The sequence below is a fragment of the Sceloporus undulatus genome, chromosome 2, assembly GCF_019175285.1.
Source record: "Sceloporus undulatus isolate JIND9_A2432 ecotype Alabama chromosome 2, SceUnd_v1.1, whole genome shotgun sequence".
NCBI lineage: Eukaryota > Metazoa > Chordata > Lepidosauria > Squamata > Phrynosomatidae > Sceloporus > Sceloporus undulatus.
In genome coordinates, this window is record NC_056523.1 from 48,299,795 (window position 1) to 48,321,705 (window position 21,911).

A 21,911-nucleotide genomic window follows, 5' to 3' on the forward strand; every position below is an offset into this window, starting at 1 on the left:
TACCAACTGCAAGGGAGAAGCTTCTCCCCAGGGAGTGGGGACTCTCAAGCCTTCACTGAGGCAGAGAAAGGCGCAGCTGGTGTGTACTTAAGGGGTTTACAGAGGCCACATGTTCTGGACTGGAGACTGGCGTGGGCCAGAAAGGGAGAGATTTTAACTACAGGAGCTACTCCAAGATGAAAGTCTCTTTCCAAGAATCGAGCACAGATACCCCTTCCTCAGAGACATGTCTTCCTCAAACAGCTTCAAGTGTCCACTCTCCCACAAAAAAATTGTTTCTTCTGCTAACTCTTCTCTCAGCCTGTGTGATGAAAGAAAGCAAGCGCACCAATGCAATTCCAATCTGCTAGCCAAATCCCAGCAAAGCTCACAAAGCTAAAGCAGGATCCCAAATCTGAAAGCTCCCTTTTGCCGCCACTTCTCTCCCACCACTATGTGCTCTAACTCTTTGCTCCGGTCTGTCCCAAAATGGTGCCACTCTGAGCCACAAAAGCGATGCCCCGTGCCCAAGCCTCACAAGAGTTTTCTAGTTGCCACTACTAGCAAAAGATGCCAGTAAGGGAGTGAACTCATTTGGGCAGGCAAAGAGCAGGAGACAGCAGCACACAAAATGATCAGCAAGGCTGTGTGGTTGCTTTCTGGGAACTTTGTAAAGATGTTTAATGACATCCTCACCCCCACCAGGGTCCTAAAAACCACTGCGTCCTCTTGTCTTTCCTGAACACCAATACTTTGACAGGGCTCCCTGTCACCTCTTTTTTCCCCTCACCACCCCCTACCTGGATCCTTCCACCGCCCACAAGAGGGGCTTATCACCCACTTTGGGAATCATTGGTCTAATGGAAAATTGCCTTCCAGTTATCCACAAGGTGTACGAGACAAGAAGCGAAGGTGAAGTAGTATGCCTCTGGAAAGCTTAATATGATTAATATCTAGCACCATAACTATTGGGGGATGGAATTAAGCCTTATTATAAACTTTGTAAAAAAAAAAGACAAAGACAAAAAAGTCAGCAATGTGCAGAGCTATAAAAAACAACATGCATCATTAGGCTTCCATTGTATGTCATATTGTCTTACTTTGGGAAAGAAGGTTCGGGTCACAAAGTATTTGTATTCCAGGAATGGAATTCCTTGGCTGCGATTTAGCTCCTTGGTTAGGTCTGTCATATCTGTCTGAAGTTCAGCAAAACCTGATCCAAACCACAATCAAAGCAATGGGTCACATTCATGTAATGTACAGATTTTTTCATATGTCACAGCAACCTAGCAGTAGTTATTATTAATTTTCGACAAAAGTAACATCCTAAGTTATTTTCTGAACCAAATTATATATGGTGGAAAATCTGTGAAGCTCTGTGTGATAAATAACCCCACCCCATCCCCTATCCCCCGGTAGCTTTTCCAGGAAACCAAACGTTACGCAATTTTGCTCCTTGTATTAGTGGATTCAAGAGCAAGATCGAGGCTTAACAGTCTTTTCATGAAGTAATAAGTGCCATTTCATCACTTCTCCTATATAGAAACAAAAAACTAGAGATCCTCTACATGTGGGTTTTTTTTTTTTTTTTTGGCCTTCAAGTCGTTTTTGATTGATGACAACCCTAAGGCTAACCCCTCTACCAGTCATCAATTTATGTCTTCAGTTTATAAGATTACACTGAAAAAATCTACAGACAAGAACAGATGTAGGCTGACTCCACACTGCATCCACACCACTTTAACTGCCATGGCTCAATGTTATGGAATTCTGGGAATTGTAGATTATTGTGACACTAGAGATCTCTGACAGAGAAGATGAAATGTCTCCAAATACAATTCTCAGGATTCTATAGCACTGAACCATGACAGTTAAGGTGGTGTCAAGCTAAATTAATTCTGCAGAGTGGATACAATCCTAGTGTTCCTAGGATTCCCTCATATCCATGAAGCATGTTCCAATCAAACCTCTTGGCATTCACCCATTAGGCTGTGGTTTGTTATTTCAGAATATCTGTTTACAACTCCTTAAATTCAACAAACATGATTACGAATTTAAATCACAACATAGGGCTGCAGCTTCCATTTTGTTGTTCTGCAGTTATCAAAGAAGCTGATCTCAAACTGTGGTCCCTGCTGTTTTTGTACATGTTAATTCTGTAGAGCAATAAGTACAAAGAGTATCTCAGGACTGAAAATGCCCACTAGAGCATACCAGAAAATTCTTTGATGTGTGAGGGCACTGAATCCACTCTTCCAAAATACAGACGTTTACCTTTGCGGATTTCTTCCCGGATCTGGGATTCCATCTCTTCCATCTGCAGCAGAGTTTTCTGCCAGTAACGCTCAGCCCTGCGGCTCTTGGTGCAAAACACAAAGAGAGCTGGGGGGGAATGAAAGTCAAGATGATAAGAAATCATAGCTATGATAGGTATGCAGTTTTCTATGAAGACAGCACTGACTTAAATATTGTTTGTTAAGAAAATGCAAACCCTCCTCCAATAGGAGAACTGTTTTCCAGTAAACATGGCCACTTGGAAAGAAAAATAATTGACAGACCTGAGATTCAAAGTTAGCCCTTTGAATCATATATCATGAAATGATTCCAGGAGTTAGGAAGATTCAGTTATTTCCACTGAAAAGGCAGATGTCACTGTGACCCATTCTGGACCTTATGAGAGGAGCACATTTGTATTTGATTGACAGAGTGTATATGAGTGTGGTCTATTTATCCATGTTATATTAAAAAAACAATAGAATTAGGAGCTGAGGAGGTATGCCATGCAGTTACCAATGAAACAGAAGAAAGTTGTTTTGTCTTTGCTTATTATTATTATTTCCTTTATGAATTCTTATTTATTCCATATTTACTTATATAACTCTGCCTTACAAATATCTTCTCAGGGCACTTACAATAAAAGATTTAAAACACTACAGAATTAATAATACATATGTTTCCTCTATTATTTAAAGGTAATAAGGTATCTGTATAATTTACAAATCTATAAAGCAGCAACCACATAAAATAGATCAAAACAAGTTAAAAACCATGGGGTCATTAACACCATGAAAATAACACGGTGTGAAAATGGGTTATTTCCTTGGTGTTCACACTATCCCTGAATACATCCAGTGCACTACTGTGGGGGGGGGGCTGCCCAAAACCCCACTTAACCCAGGATATTTGATATTCAGAGTTTTCCTACGTCTTTTTGAAAGATCCAAAACGCTGTAAATGAGAATGTGCTGTTGAATTGATTCAGAGCACTAAATGATCTTTCCTAAAAAAGATGGGAGGGGTTTTGTGAGCAGGGGTGGTCCTTTGCCTCATGGACACAGATGTGGCTCAGTTCCCCTCTTTCTCTAGGGGCTTTTCCGGGCATCTTAATCAAAGCAGCAGTGCGGTAGAGGACTGAGAGAGCTGACGGTGGAGGAAGAAGGTGATGGAGAGGCAGTTATCTGATCTGGGGAGCTGCTCTGAGCCAGGAATCCTCCATCCCAGATGAGTCTCATCTATTCCCCCCTTCAGCCAAAAAGAGGGGAAAGGAGAGTGGCAGGTTTGGAGAGGTGCCTGGGAGACATAGAGGAGCAGGATGAGCTGGTACTTACCTTCAGCCAAAGAAGGACAGAAAGGGTGTCCCTTTAGCATTCCCGGAGGTTATATGAGAAGTGCTCACTAATCACCAAACATCTGTTTCGGGCAATGGCAAGCTATTTTCGGGCAATGGGAAGTCAGTTCGAATGCAATTCAAATTCACGTAACTTCGCTGAACTAGCAAATTCACGTGAATGCGTTCTGCCCGCACTTTCTTTTCATTCGAAATTAAGAGAAATTCCTCCCGTGTGATAAACTCCTGCCTTGGACTTTGTTGCTGGACCCCTTGCTTCCTAGACCTCGGATTGACCTAGAACTCTTGACCCCGGACTGGACTCGCTGACCTGCTCTCCGGAACCCTGGACCTTGGACTGGCTTCTGTTTTTGCTCTCATATTGTGCTCATAGATCTGCTTCCTTGTTGCTGCAAAGCTGTGTATTATTTGCATTGGCCTGCCTCAGTGTTATCAGCTTCTCCAGCTTTCCTGGACATCAAGCTTGAAGGTCTTTAAAGATCAAGGATAGTCCTTTAAATTGAGAATGGACTAGACAAATTTATCAAACTGAGATCCCCCACCATAGCCATGATTTAAAGAAGTGTTTATTTAGAAAGTGGTGGTATTACTATGTGGCATTTGCACAGGTTTCAAGACAACATGGCTATGTCTGCCACTATAGTTTAGCACTTAGATGCCAGTTCTGACGATCAGAAGATAGGAAGGTTGGCAGTTCGAGGACCGAGTGCTGTATGATGAGATGAGCTCCTGTCACTAGTCCCAGCTTCTGCCTACCTAGCAGTTCAAAAGTATACAAATAGATAAATAGTTACCACTTCTCAGTGGGAAGGTAACAGTGTTTGGTGCAGACATGCTGGCCACACGACCACCAGAGGAGTCCTTGGACAACGCTAGCTTTTCAGCTTAGAAACGGAGATGAGCACTGCCCCCTACAATTGGTTACAACTAGACATTCATGTCAAGGGACTACCCTTACCTTTTACCTTAGTTCAGCTTTTAAAAATTTCTAGCAAAGCCACAAGGAAGAGGTTAGAGGTATTTAGTAACACTGTCAACTAACTGTCATTGTAATTATGTCCCAATCTAGACCAATTTTGGTTAATGTTAACTGCTTTACAGTGGTACCTCGGGATACGAAATACCCAGGTTACGAAATTTTCGGGATATGAAAAAATCCCATAGGAAATCATTGTTCCGGGTTACGAATGTTTTTTCGGGATACGAAGAAAATTTTTGGTGCTTTTTTCGGCTTTTTCGCACGAAACGCGGCTTTTCCCCATTAGCGCCTATGGCAATTCGGCTTACGAAGGCTTTTCGGGTTACGAAAGCGGCCGCGGAACGAATTAATTTCGTAACCCGAGGCACCACTGTATTGAAAAAGCTTTAGACTATGGTTATCAATATTAGATTACTTCAATAGTCTTCTGTTAACACTAGACACAGTTCCTGCTTTCAGACACAACAACAATAGTCCTTTGAAAATGGATGAAATCTCTTCTAATCACCTCCTCATGAACATGGTGGAAAAATAGAGGGGAGTCCTATGCACTGACATCCAACAAAGGATACAAACTTCACCAAATCTATTGGTTAATTTCTTACTACTATAGCAAGCAAGCAACATTCTCACAGAGATGCTATTTTCATTGATCCCACCTGTGCCAAGCAGAACTGCTGAAATGACAACTGCTGTGCTTTCCATTCTCACCCATCCCTTGGAAGGAACTGTCAAAATATCCAATTTTACCATGGCGGACTTCCTGTCACTCCAACAGAAACCAGTGAGATAGCTTACTTTCTATTTATTGGGCTCTGTAGTGTAGAGGGACACTCCATTCAGCTGTTGCTGAAGGATTCTGGGAGATAAATGCAACCATAAAACTTGCCTATCCCTGTTTTAGTGTTACATGTAAACTGAACTAGCAGCTGAACGCTGAGTAAAATGCTCTCAGAATACAATTTAAACTCCTGTAGACTTTGCTGATATATTGTGTTTTGCGAGGCAAAAACTTTGACATCTTGATCAGGTTCATTAAAATGCAGCCTGCAGTAAAACTTGGAATGATTTATCAGCATATAATGACAAAAAAGACAACTTTAAGCAAGGAATGAAGCACAATATATTGGAGAGGAAGCAATGAAACAGGAATTCAAATGTGATTTTGACTATAAGAATTGTTATTTAGTGAAAACATAAAAAATATGTTTGCTTATCCCTATAGAATCAATTGACAGCTGATGAAACTGTGTTGATTATCTATATTGTCATTAAAATAGCTAGAAACCATAATCACAAAATTAACAACTCTGTCAAATTTAGGCCTAAATATTTTATATGTGGAAAGTTGTATTGTAAACAATCTTTAACAAGTGAATATTTTAGATAGAAACAGATAGTGGTTTCTATCCATTGGGAGCTTTGTATTAGAGCAGGCATGATGAATCTCCAAGGATCAGTTAAAGAGGAAGGCTGAGAAATACAGCCCCTCCTCAGCTGATCAGCATGATTATATGAAAGGGAAGAGTTTGGCAGAGTTGCATATGAACTGGGTGTGCATACATACATGGAGTCTTTCTCTTTGTGAATGCAGTGTGGCAGGGTAGACTGCCTACATCCACTTTGGGCTCTGACCATGCCAACTGCAGCATTCAGTTCTTGGAGGGCTTCCCAACTGGCAATCTGTTGTGAGTTGTACTCTTGAACAACTTACAACATCCGGTCTTCATTGACAACTCCTGCAACCCCCCCCCCAGGTTCTCCTGACAGTTCTGAGACCATATTTTTTGTGGTTATGTGGCTGTGTTCTGGAAGAATTTATTTCTGATGTTTCGCCTGCATCTGTGGCTTGGCATCTCCAGAGATCCTTTGTACAGGATAGGAAATGGCACAGAAGACTGCAGTCTCTCTGTCTTTCTCTCTTTCCCTCTGTGGGCAGGGGAGATCAGCAAAAACCTGTAAGCCTCTGCAAGCCTAAAAAACCCCTGTAAACTACTGCAAGCCACTTCTGCCAAGTCACCACTGCATACAATCCTTGTGTGCCTTACCTCCAGAAATATGTGTTTAATTATAATAAACAACAAGTACTAAAATAAATCAGTTAGCACATAATACCTTTTTTCAATAATATACAAGGTTTTTGTTGTAGAAGAAAGTGTGAGGAAGGTCAAAGGACAACTTCCACAAATTAGATCTATGACCAACTAAGCCTCTCTTTTTGAGCAGAAATGTTCAAATGTTAGAGCAGAAGAATAGCGGTTCCACTAGTGTCAGCAGAGCAGTCAAGTGAAGGCAGGGATATAGTCTGGGTCAGTAAGGAGTGGAATCCTATCAGATTTATGGGTCAAGGCTCACTGAAGTTTGTATGCATTCATGTGTATGTAGTGAGTGCTAATCAGGAAGCAGTGTAGGTTTACAGGAACACAAAGAAGAAGAGGTCAAGTGAGATAGGATTAAAAGGACTCTCAAGTTTAACAGTAACATCTAGGGGGAAAGGGCAAAACAAAACAAAAAACAAAAAACAACCCCAAAACAACAACAAAAACCAACAACACAGTTTCAAAACCATGCCAGAACACCAGAATGCCTATGATTGGCCTCAGTTCTTTCCTCACATTTCTGTGTTTTTCTGTTTCATTTCAATAGTAAGGAAGTAAAAGTGGCTAACAGTTCAGCTTTTTAAAAACCTTGAAATATTCATTAGTAGAGTTCTGGCACACTTATAATTCAAAAGAAAGTTGTATTAATAAATCTATGGAACCTGCATCATGAAAAAGCTTTGGTTAGGTGGATCCACCAATGAGCATCAGGATTTGCATCTTACCTACAACAGACAGCAGGAGCAAGATACTGCAGATGACTATGGAAACTGTGATGGCTGTCTCACTTCCTCCAAGGTGCAACATAGCAATTGTTTGATTGAATTTCCCAACTTGAATCTAAGAAAGAACAGGAAGGAGCTGTCACCAAGTTATTTAATGAAAATTTAGATGCAGTACAGAAATCTAGTTACAGGGGAGGGATGTTCTGCACAAAGAAATAGGCTTAACAAGTCATATAGTTTCTGGTTTTGCAGTAATAAATGAATCACAGTCCTGTGATTTAATAACAGGACTTACTTTGATTAGCATTGCTAGGTCTGATGAGGTCTGATGGTAGTTTTCAAAAGTGTTTGTGTACGTGCACATTTGAAAATGGGTTTGAGCATAACCTTCAGATACATCAGTAGCAAATGAGCATCTCTAATTGCTAAGCTGGACAATTAGAACTTAAGCCTCAAGTTTATATTATTGTTCAGCAAGACTGGACAATGTGTTCAGGTTGTATCTGTCCACTGCACTTAAAAAGTACTGGTGCACTTTCAGGTGTCATATCCATGCTTGAAGGTGAATGCTAGAACTATAAAAACACATATGTCCCACAAAAATAACAATATGACTGAGGGCCCTATCGCTTGTAGTTAAAAGAGCAGCTTACCTTTCCTAAATTCAGTGTTAATTTGGGAGGCAGATGGTTCCTATCACACATAAATTGCTGCCAAATTGCTACCTAGGTCTGTCCTGGATGCAGCCAGGGTCATCTAAGTCACTTCCACAGCCATTTTTAGAAGTCGGAAGATTTGTGTGTGATAGGAACCGGCTGCCCCCCAAATTAACGCTGAATTCAGGAAAGATAAGCCGCTCTTTTAAACTCATGCAATAGAATCCTGAGTAAAACTTCAGGAAAAACTTCATATTCCGAGGTTCTCTCTAAATCAGGAGACAGAAGACAAGATGCTTAATGCTATTTTAGTTTGCACACCACTTCATTTATTACTATTTCATTTGTTCTTATTAATTGTTGCCAAGTCCATTTTGACTTATGGCAACCATATGAATGAGAGACTTCCAAGTCACCCTCTCATCAACTGTTCAGGTCTTGTAGACTCAGGGCTGTAGCTTCCTTGACTGAGTCTGTCCATCTGCAATGGCCTCTTCCTTTTTCTTACTGCTGTCTACCTTGCTAAGCATTGCTGTCTTTTCTAGTGAGTCATATTTTCTCATGATGTGGCCAAAGTGTGACAGTTTCAGTTTAGTCTTCTTGGCTCCTAGAGGGTTCAGCCTTTTTTGCTCTTGGACCCACTTATTTGTCTTTTTGACAAATAGACCCATTTCAAACTGGCTTCCGGGTGGGTTACGGGGTTGAGACGGCCATGGTCGCCTTGGTCGATGATCTCCGTCTGGGTATCGACAGGGGAAGCGTGTCCCTGTTGGTGCTCTTGGACATCTCAGCGGCTTTCGATACCATAGACCATGGTATCCTTCTGGGGCGCCTAGCTGAGGTGGGAATTGGGGGCACTGCGCTCCAGTGGTTCCGATCCTACCTCTCTGGGAGGTCCCAGATGGTGCAGCTGGGAGACGTGTGCTCCGACGAGAGGCCCCTTAAAACTGGGGTCCCTCAAGGGGCCATTCTGTCTCCCATGCTATTTAACATTTACATGAAACCGCTGGGAGAGGTCATCCGGAGACATGGGGCGCGGGGTTATCAGTACGCTGATGACACCCAAATTATTTTCTCTATGTCTCCGACTGATGCAGTGACTGGGGATGGCGTCTCTCCTCTCGTGGCCTGTCTGGAGTCAGTAATGGGCTGGATGAGGGAAAACCGACTCAAACTGAATCCAGAGAAAACGGAGGTACTAGTGATAGGTTCTCCTGGTCCAGGAATGGCGGTGGTTCCACCTGTCCTGAACGGGGTCACGCTCCCTGTGAAGGACTCCGTGCGCAGTCTGGGCGTGCTTCTTGACTCGTCGCTTCACCTGACTGCTCAGGTGAATGCGACGGTCAAGAGCACCTGTTATCAGCTTCGGCTGATTCGCCAGCTGCGCCCATACCTGGCCCAGAGGGACCTTGAAACGGTTGTACATGCTCTGGTAACTTCAAGATTGGATTTCTGCAATGTACTCTACATGGGGCAACCCTTATACCAAACTCGGAAGCTACAATTGGTGCAGAATATGGCAGCCCGGCTGGTCACTGGTGCTCCCAGGACCAGCCATATAACACCGATTTTAAAAGATCTTCACTGGCTGCCCATTCGCTTCCGAGCTCAATATAAGGCGTTGGTAATTACCTATAAAGCCCTAAATGGCTTGGGTCCGGGATACCTGAAGGACCGCCTCTCCCCATACATTCCGTCCCGCACCCTCAGAACATCTGGGCAGCAACTCCTGAAGGTGCCGGGGGCTAGGCTTTCCTCCGTTACCAAGCGGACGTTTTCCATCGCCGCCCCGGCCCTCTGGAATACGCTGCCCGCTGAGCTCCGCTCGACTACCTCCCTGGCCCAATTCAAGAAGGATTTAAAGACCTTCTTATTTCATCAAGCATTCCCCCCATGAACATCATTTAGGGCCTCCCTCCTCTTTCCGTGGCCATGAGGAAGGGCTAATTGGGGTTTTATCTTTTTATCTTTTTATTGTTTTTATTGTTTCTTTGATGTATTGTTTATGCTTGATTTGCTTGATTTATGTATGTATATCTTAATTGTGTGTAAACCGCCCTGATCTATGGAAGGCTGCGGTATATAAATAAAACTTTTATTTATTATTTTATTATTTTTGGGAATCCATGGTATCCACAGAACTCTCCTCCAGCACCCTATTTCAAATGTGTTGATTCTCTTCCTATGAGCCTTTTTTAATTGTCCAGCTTTCACACCCAAACATAGAATGTGGAAATACAACAGCATGGACAATCCTGACTCAGTATTTGCAAGAGATCTGTTCCAGACACCCCTGCAAATATCAAAATCCACAGATGCTCAAGCCTGAGTTGTACCCAATGGTGGCATGTGTACACCGCTGTGCCACCATTATGGACAACGGGACTTCAGATGAAGCCCCGTTGTCCCTAATGGTGGCATGGCTGCATGCAAACACTGCCACTGGAGACAATGGGGCTGCTCCTAATGGCAGTGCAGCTGCGTGCACACACCGCCATTGGGGACAATGCAGGCTTGCTGTCTGCGGATGCTAAAATCCGTGAATGGCAAGTACAGGAATACTGAAGTCCCACTGTATTCAATTATATACCTTTGTACTTTCTTCTAGAATGGGAGGGACACTTTGATACTTTTTAAACTGAAAACTGGATTATTTTATTTATTATTTATTTATGGTATTTATACCCCGCCCTTCAGACCTAAAGGCTATCAGAGAGGCTTACAATTATTATTTTTAATTAGACGGTTCCCTGCCCTCAGGCTTACAATCTAAAAGACATGACACAAAAGGAGAAGGGAATGGTGGTGGGAAAGGGGATCAGGTCCAGTGGTTCTTCTCTCCCTCTGGACCAAGGCAGATGGATTGGAGGGAGGGCTCCCTTTCTTTGGGCTAGCCCTGGTGGAGCTGGGCCTTCCTGTTCACTCCCTCACAGGCCGAAGGATGACAGTTATCATGGAGAGAGGGCTCTCTATCTTCAGGCTAGCCCTGGTGGAGCTGGGTCTGCCTGTTCACTCCCTCACAGGCCGAAGGATGACATATTACAAATATTATAATCACAAATAAATCCATAAATGTGTTCCAGCTTCTGGTTCTGATATCATGCAAATAGAAATTTGTGACTAATTCCCAAGACATACCTATATCTTTTTAACAGAAGTATCATCTTATACTCTCAGTTTTCTGATTGGGTATGGGAAAGAATTAGTCAGCTCCCATTACTTCATCTTTAATACTGCATTTTCAGGTTTCTCTCTTAGCAACACAACAACATCTGCAGTGGATAATCATATTTGACTTTGCAAAGTTCTATAGATTATTTTCCACCCCCTCTCCTGACATTTGATTTGGAACAGAAAGGGAAAAAACGCACAACAACTTGAATAGGTTCAGCAGCTTGGAGAGTCAGTTTGGAACAAAACCTAGAGTGGATTCACCACATTTCTGACACTGGAGCCACCAACTGCTGTTGGACAAAGGATGAGAGGTATTTAGTAAATTCCATATAACTGGTACGAATAGTGAACAGAATGAATTCAGAATTCAGTGTGAACTGTCATATGATACTAGGACAAGACTCTATGCAAGTTCAAACAGGATTAATGTTATGTTTGCAAACACATACAGAAGAGCTAGATTTTGAGCATTTTGAAAGAGACCGTTGTATAGCTCTGTTTCAGTATAAAAATAAAGGAATTTGGGATGGGGAGGAGTCTTATAGCAACTTTAAGACTAACCAATTTATTTATTTTAGTACATGTTTTCTGGGATTAAAATAATTTCAGAGGCATCAAGGAAAACAGAATATTAATTGCATTGCTCAGAAGATTCATATTAAAGGCACTGCTAAGAAGTTCCAGCTATATTATTTTTACTATGATATTAACCAAGGCCTGAATCAGAATCAGACTTCCTGATAGGTGCAACATATTTGATTTTTTAAACAACAACAACAATGTAGTGCATCACAACTGTGCGACTCTGTCATTGAGCATGCAGATTTAAATGAGCACAATTTGACAGTAATTTGTCATATATTATATTTTACTGTTGTTAACCGCCCGGATTGGTTTGCCAGAGGGCGGTATACAAATAAATATTATTATTATTATTATTATTATTATTATTATTAACTACTGTAAGAAGTTTGGATAATTTAAAATGAGTTGGAAAACTCCAAGTCAAAAAATAGAACAAAACATGAAGTAAAGTGATATGGACACATTGATGGATTAGTAATGATTTAGGGGTTATGAGACAGTGGAGGGAAAGAGAACAGTTGACTTTTGCTTCTTCAAGTGTGATTGCAAGAAAACGTCTTCTGCTTCTTTATCAGAATACTAAGGAGCTTAACATTTGTCCAGGGAAAATCTGGGGATTGGCAGCTTAGTTTGTTAATTGCCATGAAGCAGTAGACGAAAATATCCTTGGAACAGCTAAAAATATGTGACAATTTCACTTTTAGAAACTTGAGTTTCACTTCTGCAAAGAGAATGACATGGGGAGAAAAATCTGTCCAACTTTCTTGCAAACCAGGTATCTGCTGCAAATTCACTTCTGGTTTACTCTGTGCATAGGCAACTGCAGACTTCTAGTAAAGATTACCAGAAACTGCCAAAAATTTCACAAATGATCATGTTTATACAGCAAACAAGAGAGGAAAGGAATGGTGCTTTAAATAGTCTTACATCTTGTAGGGTTACTCAGCATATTCCCTTGTAGCCTGTAAATATAGTGTGGCTCTCATCTCTGTCAAACAAGCTATCTCTGTCAAATATGTTTATAATTATAAATTAGCTGTGGGTAATTTAATTTAATTTAATAGTATTTGTAACTGGAAAGAATTTATTTCCTTTAAAAATAGTATAAGAATTATTTGATTCACTATTTCCCACATGCTTTAAAATGTGGTTTGGTGTCATGATAACCTTGATATATCTGTCAAGAGAAAAGCTATCAGGTGACTACTTTCTAAACTTTCTCAAATAACTCATATGTCTCAGTTTTCCAAACTTTTGATTGGGAACAGGAGAAGAATCATACAGTACCCTAAATAACCAAAACGAAGCTTTTGCCATTCATTAGATAAGAAAAACAGACTAATATATTCAATAAGCTCTTTACAGGCTTTGGCAGAGTATTCCAACATATAATAATGATGGGAATGTGGCAGCCAGCAGAAGCAATACCTTGGGGTTTTCACATGCTTTGTCTAAGAAAATTGCAATGCAGAGTCTCCATTTTCATGCTTGATTTTTTACGTTCTTGCCAAGTTGCCCTGAACTGACATTACTGTGAGCTGCAAAAGCCCCAAATTTTATATTTAAAGATTCTGCACTATTCATCCTACATACTTAAGTGCAAACTTTTCAAGCTATTCCAATAATGTCACTATTAATGTATGTAACCAGATAACATTAATAAAAATCCTCTCCGAAGAAGTTTACAATCTAAATCCGGATAATGATGGAGACAATAAAAATAATTAAATAAAAAGAAGTATTACTGGATGCCTTTTGGAAAAAAAGTAGCTGTTTAAAGTCCCAATCTGGATCAAGACTGTGGTGAACACTGAGATTTAAGCCTTTCCTCCCTGCCTTATAAGCCTTCTTTTTCTGCCAAAAATAACCTACAAATGATTTTTCTCCATGAAGGTGAACAAGAGTACCTATGGAAGAAATAGCAATAAGGAGGAGGGAGGGCAGAACTTTCAGTGTGAAAATGAAAGACAGAGGACTGGATTAAGTTACCTTCCTCATGTGTTGTAGTTCTGTTCTATACTGAGGCCCTGCATGGAAGCCCCCTCCCCCCCAAAAAAATAAGTCATGAGAATTAAGTATTCGTTAGATTACATGTAGTTTAACCTTCACAGATTAAGCTGGTGAATTGATAAGGTAGTCGGGATTTGATGATGGACTTTGTTCTTTGACCTGGGTATGGAGGGGTGCGATAAAGTCCATGCTTAAAAGGTGTCCTGCGGCGAGGTCGGGACAGAAGGATGGAAAAGGGCAGTGCAATAATCTCCTCTGTTTCTCTCTTTCTCATGACTTGTCAAATACGTAATTAATCTCCTATGTTTATCAAGACGTCAAATATATACCTGGTATGATACATCTAGTTTGGTGATCGACACACTGTTAAATTGCTAAGTGGAACCCTGGTAGCACAGTAGTTAAATGCTAGTACAGCAGGCACACACCCACAGTCACAAGGTTGTGAGTTGGATCCCAGACAGAGGTTCAGGGTCGACTCAGCCTGGCATCCTTCCGAGGTCACTAAAATGAGTACCCAGCTTGTTGGGGACAATTAGCTTACAGTTGTAAGTCATTTAAAGACTGCTTAGTGTGGTATGAAGCAGTATACAAATGAAGCAGTTATTGCTATTGCTAAATGTAACTGATACACTGAACTCTTAAAAGCAAAGAAATACACATGGTATTAGATATAATATACTATATTATTGCCATTGTTGTTGTAAAGAGATCACAAATTCTGTTCCTTGTTTAAAAATGCCACCCCCATTTTAAAAGTTACCATTAAATATGGAATTTCCTCATTTTATAGGTTACTGTAACAATGGATCAGGAAATTCAGACTCTTTCTATTTCTGTCCATATTTATTTGGATTTACAATGAAATTCCATGTATAAAGACCCAAAATAACACCCTCCCCTCAGATGCAGTACTTAGAAATACTCATTTCTCCTGAAGTTTCCATCCCATATTTGTGAACTGTTCTGCTTCTGGGGAAAAATTTGGCCACAGGCTTCTTAGGTCCCAATAGGCTCCTTCCCTCACAGAGAAAGCCATGTCTGGCTGCCAATTTAATATTAACACATTTACTGGAAAAAGGAACAACTGTAGTTTGGGGGTAGGGAAAGAAAGCAAGCTATAATTTGTCAGACCTAATATCTTCACCTGTCTCACAGTGTGAAAAGTTTTGAACGCACCCCTAAGTGATCCAAGGATTGTACAAAAAATAAAAGAAAGAACAAAGAAGGGAGAAAAATTAGTGACACCATCTGGGGGGAAAAACTGTACCCAGTAATAAAGACTCATAAAATTAGAGATGCAAACCATTATACTGAAGAAAGCTTTTGCAGAAGAGCAAAACCTTCCTGGAAGTGATAAAGGAAATGAATACTAAGACTGAGAAGGTTAAACTACACATGACACTACTTGTGACATTAGGACTTTTAATCAGATTTTGAATAGTTATCTCAGTCCCCTGCCCTCCAAATTTTCAGCTGGACCATAGCTCATGAGGCAAATACCCCCCCCCCCCAATTTTCATCAGCATGGAAACATGTGAGGAGGTGAAGTTTAAACATTCATTTTCCAGCTGTAATTGCACACATCCCTGACGGCTATCAGGCTAGAAAAGCTGGCACAAATGGAAGCTTTCTAAAAAGTGTCAAACCCAAGAAGTTAGGATTTTAACTAGGGTGACTGTTAATTAAACCTGCCCTTTCCACACACTGTAGACTTGATGAAAATGGAAGGGGGCATTTAAATAAATTTATTTCAAATGTATTAAAGAAGTGTTATAATCTGACAAAGTTCTTAATGACCCATTTAGTTTCACATATAAACTGACCATGGGAAGCCAGCCCTGGGAACTGATTTCTCCAATGCAGAACTGACTTAAATTTCTCTGTGCTCCCTCCACATCTACAGAATATCTCTCTTGGTTGTAAAATAGGCTCTCACATCCACATAGCCCCTAGGTCCCCTAGTGAGAGCAGTAGTAAGAATGCCAGCTCACATTAAACCTGTGAGAAATTACCATACTGATTATACAAGTGTAGAGGAAGGCAAAGCATATTTAAAGAAAGGATTACATGACAGACAGCACCTGCAATTCTACACTGTTACTCTGCCATCTGGGAACAGGCTTTATCCTATATCCAACCTCATTTTTATTTAATTTATTGCTCCTCAGAAAAATCAGTTACTTTTTAATTGGTCATGATTCCACCAGACAGTCATTAATGAGTTTTAGTTACTTGTGGCCTGCAGGGCATCTCTGCCTTTCTTCACTCTTTCTCTTCCTCTCTCTCCAAGTCTCTCTTTCTTGCCAAAATTCTGTCATACTTTAGCATAACATCTGAGTCACAAAGAAAAAGAACTCAAAGAAAGCAAATGGATTTCAGTCTAAAGCATAGTTCAGTGGTCTGGATGACAAGATGACAAAGTTAACCATTGCATTTGTGGCCTTTTCCCCAAGTTCATACCTTTGGTTCACCCATATAAAGGAATAGCTGTCATACATTTTGAGGGGAGGGGACAAAGAAGGTAGCTGTGCAACAAAGTCAAAACCTTCACCTTATCTTCCTAGTTGCCTCCTACTTGCATTTTCCCTTTTGTTTTTGTTGCTATTAACTGCCCTCGAGTTGATTGTGACTCCTGTGGATGAGACATCTCCAAGACTCCCTGTCCTCCACTGTTCGGCTTAGTTCCCGCAAAGTCATACCGAGAACTCCTTAATAGAGTCCATCTATCTAGCACATGGTCTTCTTCTCTTTTTACTTCACCTTTCCCAGCATGATTGTTTTTCTCCAGTAAGTCGTGCCTTCTCATGGTCCATCTGAAGTATGACAACCTCAGTTTTGTCATCTTGGCTTCGACAGATTTCTGGCTTGATCTGTTATAGGACCCATTTATTTGTCTTCTTAGCTGTCCATGGCATCCTCACTGCCCTTCTCTATTAGCACATCTCAAATTAATTGATTTTCTTCCTATCTTCTTTCTGATCTGTCCAGCTCTCACATCTATACATGGAAATATGGAATAAAATGACTTGTATGATTCTAACCTTTGTACTCAGTTGTTTATCTTTGCATTTTAGGATCTTTTCTAATTCTTTCATAGGCACTCTCTCCATTCTTCATCTTCTTCTGATTTCCTGGCTGCAATCGCTGTTCCTTATCAATGTTTGATCCCAGATATGAGAACACTTTTACTATTTCCATTTCTTCATTTTCTAGGTTGAATTTGTGTAGATTCTCCATGGTCATTATTTTTGTTGCTGGTCTGTATACGAGTTCCCTTTCAGTTAAGAAACCAATATGGGATCATTGATACATAAAGCTAAAAACAATTCATTAGATTGTTATTGTAGTTGAGAGCCAGTGTGCTGCAGTGGTCTGAGCACTGGAGAGCAAGGTTTGAATCCCCACTCAGCCAAGGAAACCCACTGGGTGACTTCAGAAAACTCATGCCCTCTCAGCCTTGGAGAAAGGAAAAGGCAGCTGCCCTGAGCAAATCTTGCCAAGAAAACCCCATGATACAATCATCTTAGGGTTGCCATAAGTTAGAAACAACTTGAAGGCATAAAACAACAATAAATTTTTGTTGTTGTTATGTCCCATCAAGGTGGCAAGGTAGTTCTTCCTCTTTTCAACTGCCTTCAACTTTTCCTTGCACTATTGTCTTTCTCACTGAGTGTTGCTTTCACATGATGTGTCCAAAGTATAATAGCATCAACGTAATAATTTTGGCTTGTACTAAGTTCAGGTTTAGTTTGCTTTCATACCCATATATTAATCTTTTTGGCAGCCCATGTTATCTGTTAAAAAAAAAAACCCTCTTTTATCTAGCACCATGTTTCAAATGGTATTTCCCCTGCCACCTTTCTTAAATGGCCAACTTGCATACCCATACATAGACATATGAAATACTATGTTATGATTATAATGAATTTAGTATTCAAAAATGTATCTTTCCATTTCAGGATATAATCCAGCTCCTTTATCCATGCCCTTCCAAATCATTGCTGACTACACTTAGGTCCCACACTGGAAAAAAGACAGCTATAAATGTAATAAATAATGAAATAAATGAAATAAATAATACACTATTCCTTTTGACTGATAATTTAGCCAAGGTACATAAATTCCTTAACCATTTTGATGTCATAAGTATTCCCTTTTTGCTGGTGCTAAAAGAAGCGGCATTCTTCTGTTCCTATTAGCATCGGCAAAGTGGCATATAGGGGCCATGGCGTGCAGTTGCTGTGGCCCTGATCCGGCACTAAAAGGAGTGGCAGGATGCTGCTCCAAAGGGGTGGTCTGTCGAACCCGAAAGTTGGATTTAGAAAAGGAAGAGACAACAGGAATCATACTGAAAACATGCATGCTCCTTTTAGCGCCTGCAAAAAGGTTCACTTGCTGCTGGTGGCAGCTTTTTGGCGCTCCTTTGGCGCAGAGCATGTAAATGCTGCGCCAACAGTGCACTGTGACATCCACCGCTGTGTGGTTGAGTGTGAAGCATGATGTTGGTGTGGGGGCAGCCAGCATGAGTACACCACACGCTGCCACACGCTGCCCCACACTGGCGTATAACGCTGGTCTGTTTAGTTCCTTAGACATCTCACATTTCTTGAGGTCTATGTGGTAAAAGTCTTTGTTATAAAAACTTGAGCATCACTTTGGTTGAATAGGAGATTAATTCAATAGTCTTACTACAACTCTGGTGTCCCTTTTCTTTGAGAATGGAGTGTATATTAATTATTTCTAGTCTCTGGACCCTTATGTTGTTTTCTGTATTTGTTGGCAAAAGTAAAAGGTGAAAGAAATAGGGTCAGAATACTGAATGCAACTCTTCACAGACTTGTATACAAGAACATAGGCCCAATACAAATGGGCAAAAAGTGGTGTCCTGGCACCAATTCTAGAGTTCAGGAACATGCAGCATCCACACGATCCCAAACCCTAGTATGTGCTGGCGCCAGCATCATGGCAGCCTCCTGTCCACATGGCGGCTGCCATGCTGACACAAGTGTGATGCAAAGTCTGTACGTTGTGGTGCCGTGCTTGTGTCATCAACACACGTCAGTGCACCAATGGAGCACTCATTATGTTGGCCGTGTACACCTAAAAGAACCCAGCTTTTCTAGGTTCTTTTTGTGTGGAGGGACGCCGTGCGGTTTGGCAGCAAAACCGGGTGGCCCCAGCCCACCCTTTTGGGGCGGTCTGTTGAGCCCCACAGAGAAATATTATCATAACGAGTGCAACAAAATAGATGAAAACAACTCAAAATAAAAGACCTCTTCAACAAGTTCCAAGAGATGTAAGAGAAGTTTAAACCAAGAGTAGGGAAACTAGATCATCAAGAGGAGAACATATTATATTATCAGGACAAAACAGGGAGAAGATGGATATGATATGCTGGAGACCTATAAAAGAAGAGATGAAAGGTGGATGGATTCCTTCAGATAAACAATTTTCTATTTTAGAAAGTGAACTAGAAACTGCTCTCCAAATACACAGAAGAAATAAATCACCAAGGACAGATGGCATACTAATATAGCTGTTCCAAGCTATTGAAAAGAATTTATCTGAATTCTAAAAAAAAAAAAAAAAAAAAAAAATCCCAACATTAAAATGATGAAGTACAAAAGCAAAACAAAAAACTAAAAACAAACAAATAAAAATAATAACAGTTAGTGCATTGCCAGGCATGTTAAAAGCTCCTAGATGACATATTACGGAGCAGCCAGACTGGTGTCAGGTGTGAATTTGGGGAACCATAAAACAACAAGAACTACATTGGCTTCCAATCTGCTTCCAAACTAAATTCAAGGTGCTGTGTGATGAAGCTGTAAACAACTTGGGGTCATGATATCTGAAAGACCGTCTCTTCCCACATGATCCTGCCAGAACATGTCGCAATACCTTGAGAAATTAGATTGGTGGGTATGTGTAACAGGGATTTCTCTGTAGAAGTTACTCAACTGTGGAACTCCATAACAAAGGAAAATTTTAAAATGTTTTTATCTCTATTTTGCTTTAATTGCATCTTATTTGTTCATCACCTCAGGAGTACTTGTGGGCTGAGAGGTGATACAAAATCGATAAAATATATTAAAAATACTAATAAAGAAGCAACAATGTCCAGCTTCTGTAGTATCAAAATCATCCGTCAGAGCACTGCTGGAGGACAGGTGATGGTCGGGAGGCAGCGCAGCAGCAATTTTGTGTGTAGTAAAATCAGTTTTAACCTGTTCCAGCCTGACCCCACCTTGTGTCTGGGTCAGCGTGAAAATTACATGCAATAAACTCTCCAACTCAGCAGATCTGATTCACAGCTCATTCTTGTGAAACATTAAGGACCCTAAGAAACTCATTTATATATTGTCTGTTACAGAGATGCTTCATATGTGCAGTTTTTGTTATATGTATTGTATACTCTTGACCAATTGGACCATCCATTTCACAACTTATTTTAGGAACTTCTTTATTCTTGAAAGCATCATTTGAAAAGTGGCTAGGAATATGATTTTTGATTTTGAATGCTCCAGAGATTTAGGAGACAAGCAACATATACAATAAAATAAAAGGGGTGCTACCCTGTAAGTGGGCCAATCATGCAAATGCCTACCTAAGTGCCATTTCATCACACAGCTAGCTAACCTATGAGAGTACTTTCAAACTGAAAAATTAAAAGTTCTGACAGGGAAACTGTTTCAGTCTTGAAGTGTTTCTATCTGTCTTATAGTTAAGTGAGATCAATAAATCTGTTTGTCTTTAAAGTGCCACAAGATTCCTTGTTCTTTTTGGTGCAACAGGCTAACCCACTCTAGAAGTACCTTTTAGATGATTTGACGTTTTCTTTAAAAACACGTTGCTTGCTCATCTTAAAATAAAAAGGGGGGGATTGCTTCAATTTCTTGAACACTGTATTAGAAGCCAAATTTCATGGTGCCACAATGAGTGTACATAAACTAGAAGGCAGATTAAATATATGCAGGTAAATACTTTCATCTACTACCACTTACCGTAACAGGGAGCTGTCTTTCCGAGGTATTCAGAGATTCATTGACTGAGCAGTGAATGACTTTGTCTGAAACTATCTGGATCTCACAGGAAATTAGACCAATTTTAACCTCATACTCATTGCTTTCCAGGCCAAGGCTGTCAGGCTCTTTCTAATTATGGAAACAAACCAAGAAGTAAATAACCAAAAACAATGTGACTGACAGCAAATAAATCATTCTTTCTCTGTAATGGCCACTTTGTGAAAGCCCCACACTGTTTTTATTCTTTCCAAAGCTTTCAGCTAGCATACTCTACCTTTGCAAGACACAAAAGGAAATACAGCACTCTCTTCTCATTCCTTGCCACATTTTGAATGGGATGGAAACAAAGTGAAAATAAGGAAGTGTTTTCCAATTCCTTCCTATTTCTCAGAATGGAAGACACCAGAGCCAAAACGCCTTTAGGGCTTGGGTACAATGCCTTTGATCTTCTCATTCTATACATCAAATGACCCTGATTAAAACTAATCATAAGCCTTAATAGGAATTATTGGGAAACAGGGTAGATGGTGCTTAGATTGCCTGCTGATGAGTGCCCCAGACAATGTTTTTGAAGTCCATGATACTCAGTGAGGACATCCTGCAGCAGACAAAACCATTCAATTAGCATTGTTCATTGGCCAAACCATTCAGTTCTGTATGACCACATTATTTAACAGGAACTATCAGAATAATGCACAAGTTTCTGAATCAAAATGATCCTTCAACCTCCATTCTTCTCTCTCTTTTTTTTCTATTACAGTTTTCTATTACTATTGTTGGATTTTTCACCATTAGTGGGAGGAGTTGTTAAGAAAGCACAGAGTCTTCCCAGACTTTGTACAGTATGTTTAAATTTTGTGTCTTTTTAAATGAAATATGAAAAGCATGCTCTGCTTCATAGACAGTGTCTTAATCAATGAGTGACTACAGGTGGCAGTACTCCTGTGAATTAATGCAGTGGTTGAAATCCTGGGAAGTCACATACAGACCACATCCTCATGATCAGCGATGAAAAAAGATTTCATAAATATGTACTTCCCCACTTTCT

General features: G+C 40.4%; 1 protein-coding gene across 2 annotated transcripts in view; it reads right to left on the minus strand.

Annotated features, from left to right (window-relative positions):
* Nucleotides 1-21,911, minus strand: part of PLXND1 (plexin D1) — a 226,404-nt gene that overhangs the window by 61,835 nt on the left and 142,658 nt on the right. For both annotated transcript variants that reach the window (XM_042451226.1, XM_042451225.1), the window contains exons 19-22: nucleotides 20,843-20,992; nucleotides 7,411-7,525; nucleotides 2,254-2,361; nucleotides 1,080-1,192 (exon numbers count right to left, since the gene is read on the minus strand). In XM_042451226.1, the coding sequence (XP_042307160.1) occupies nucleotides 1,080-1,192; nucleotides 2,254-2,361; nucleotides 7,411-7,525; nucleotides 20,843-20,992 (486 nt within the window). The remainder of the gene's footprint in view (nucleotides 1-1,079; nucleotides 1,193-2,253; nucleotides 2,362-7,410; nucleotides 7,526-20,842; nucleotides 20,993-21,911) is intronic.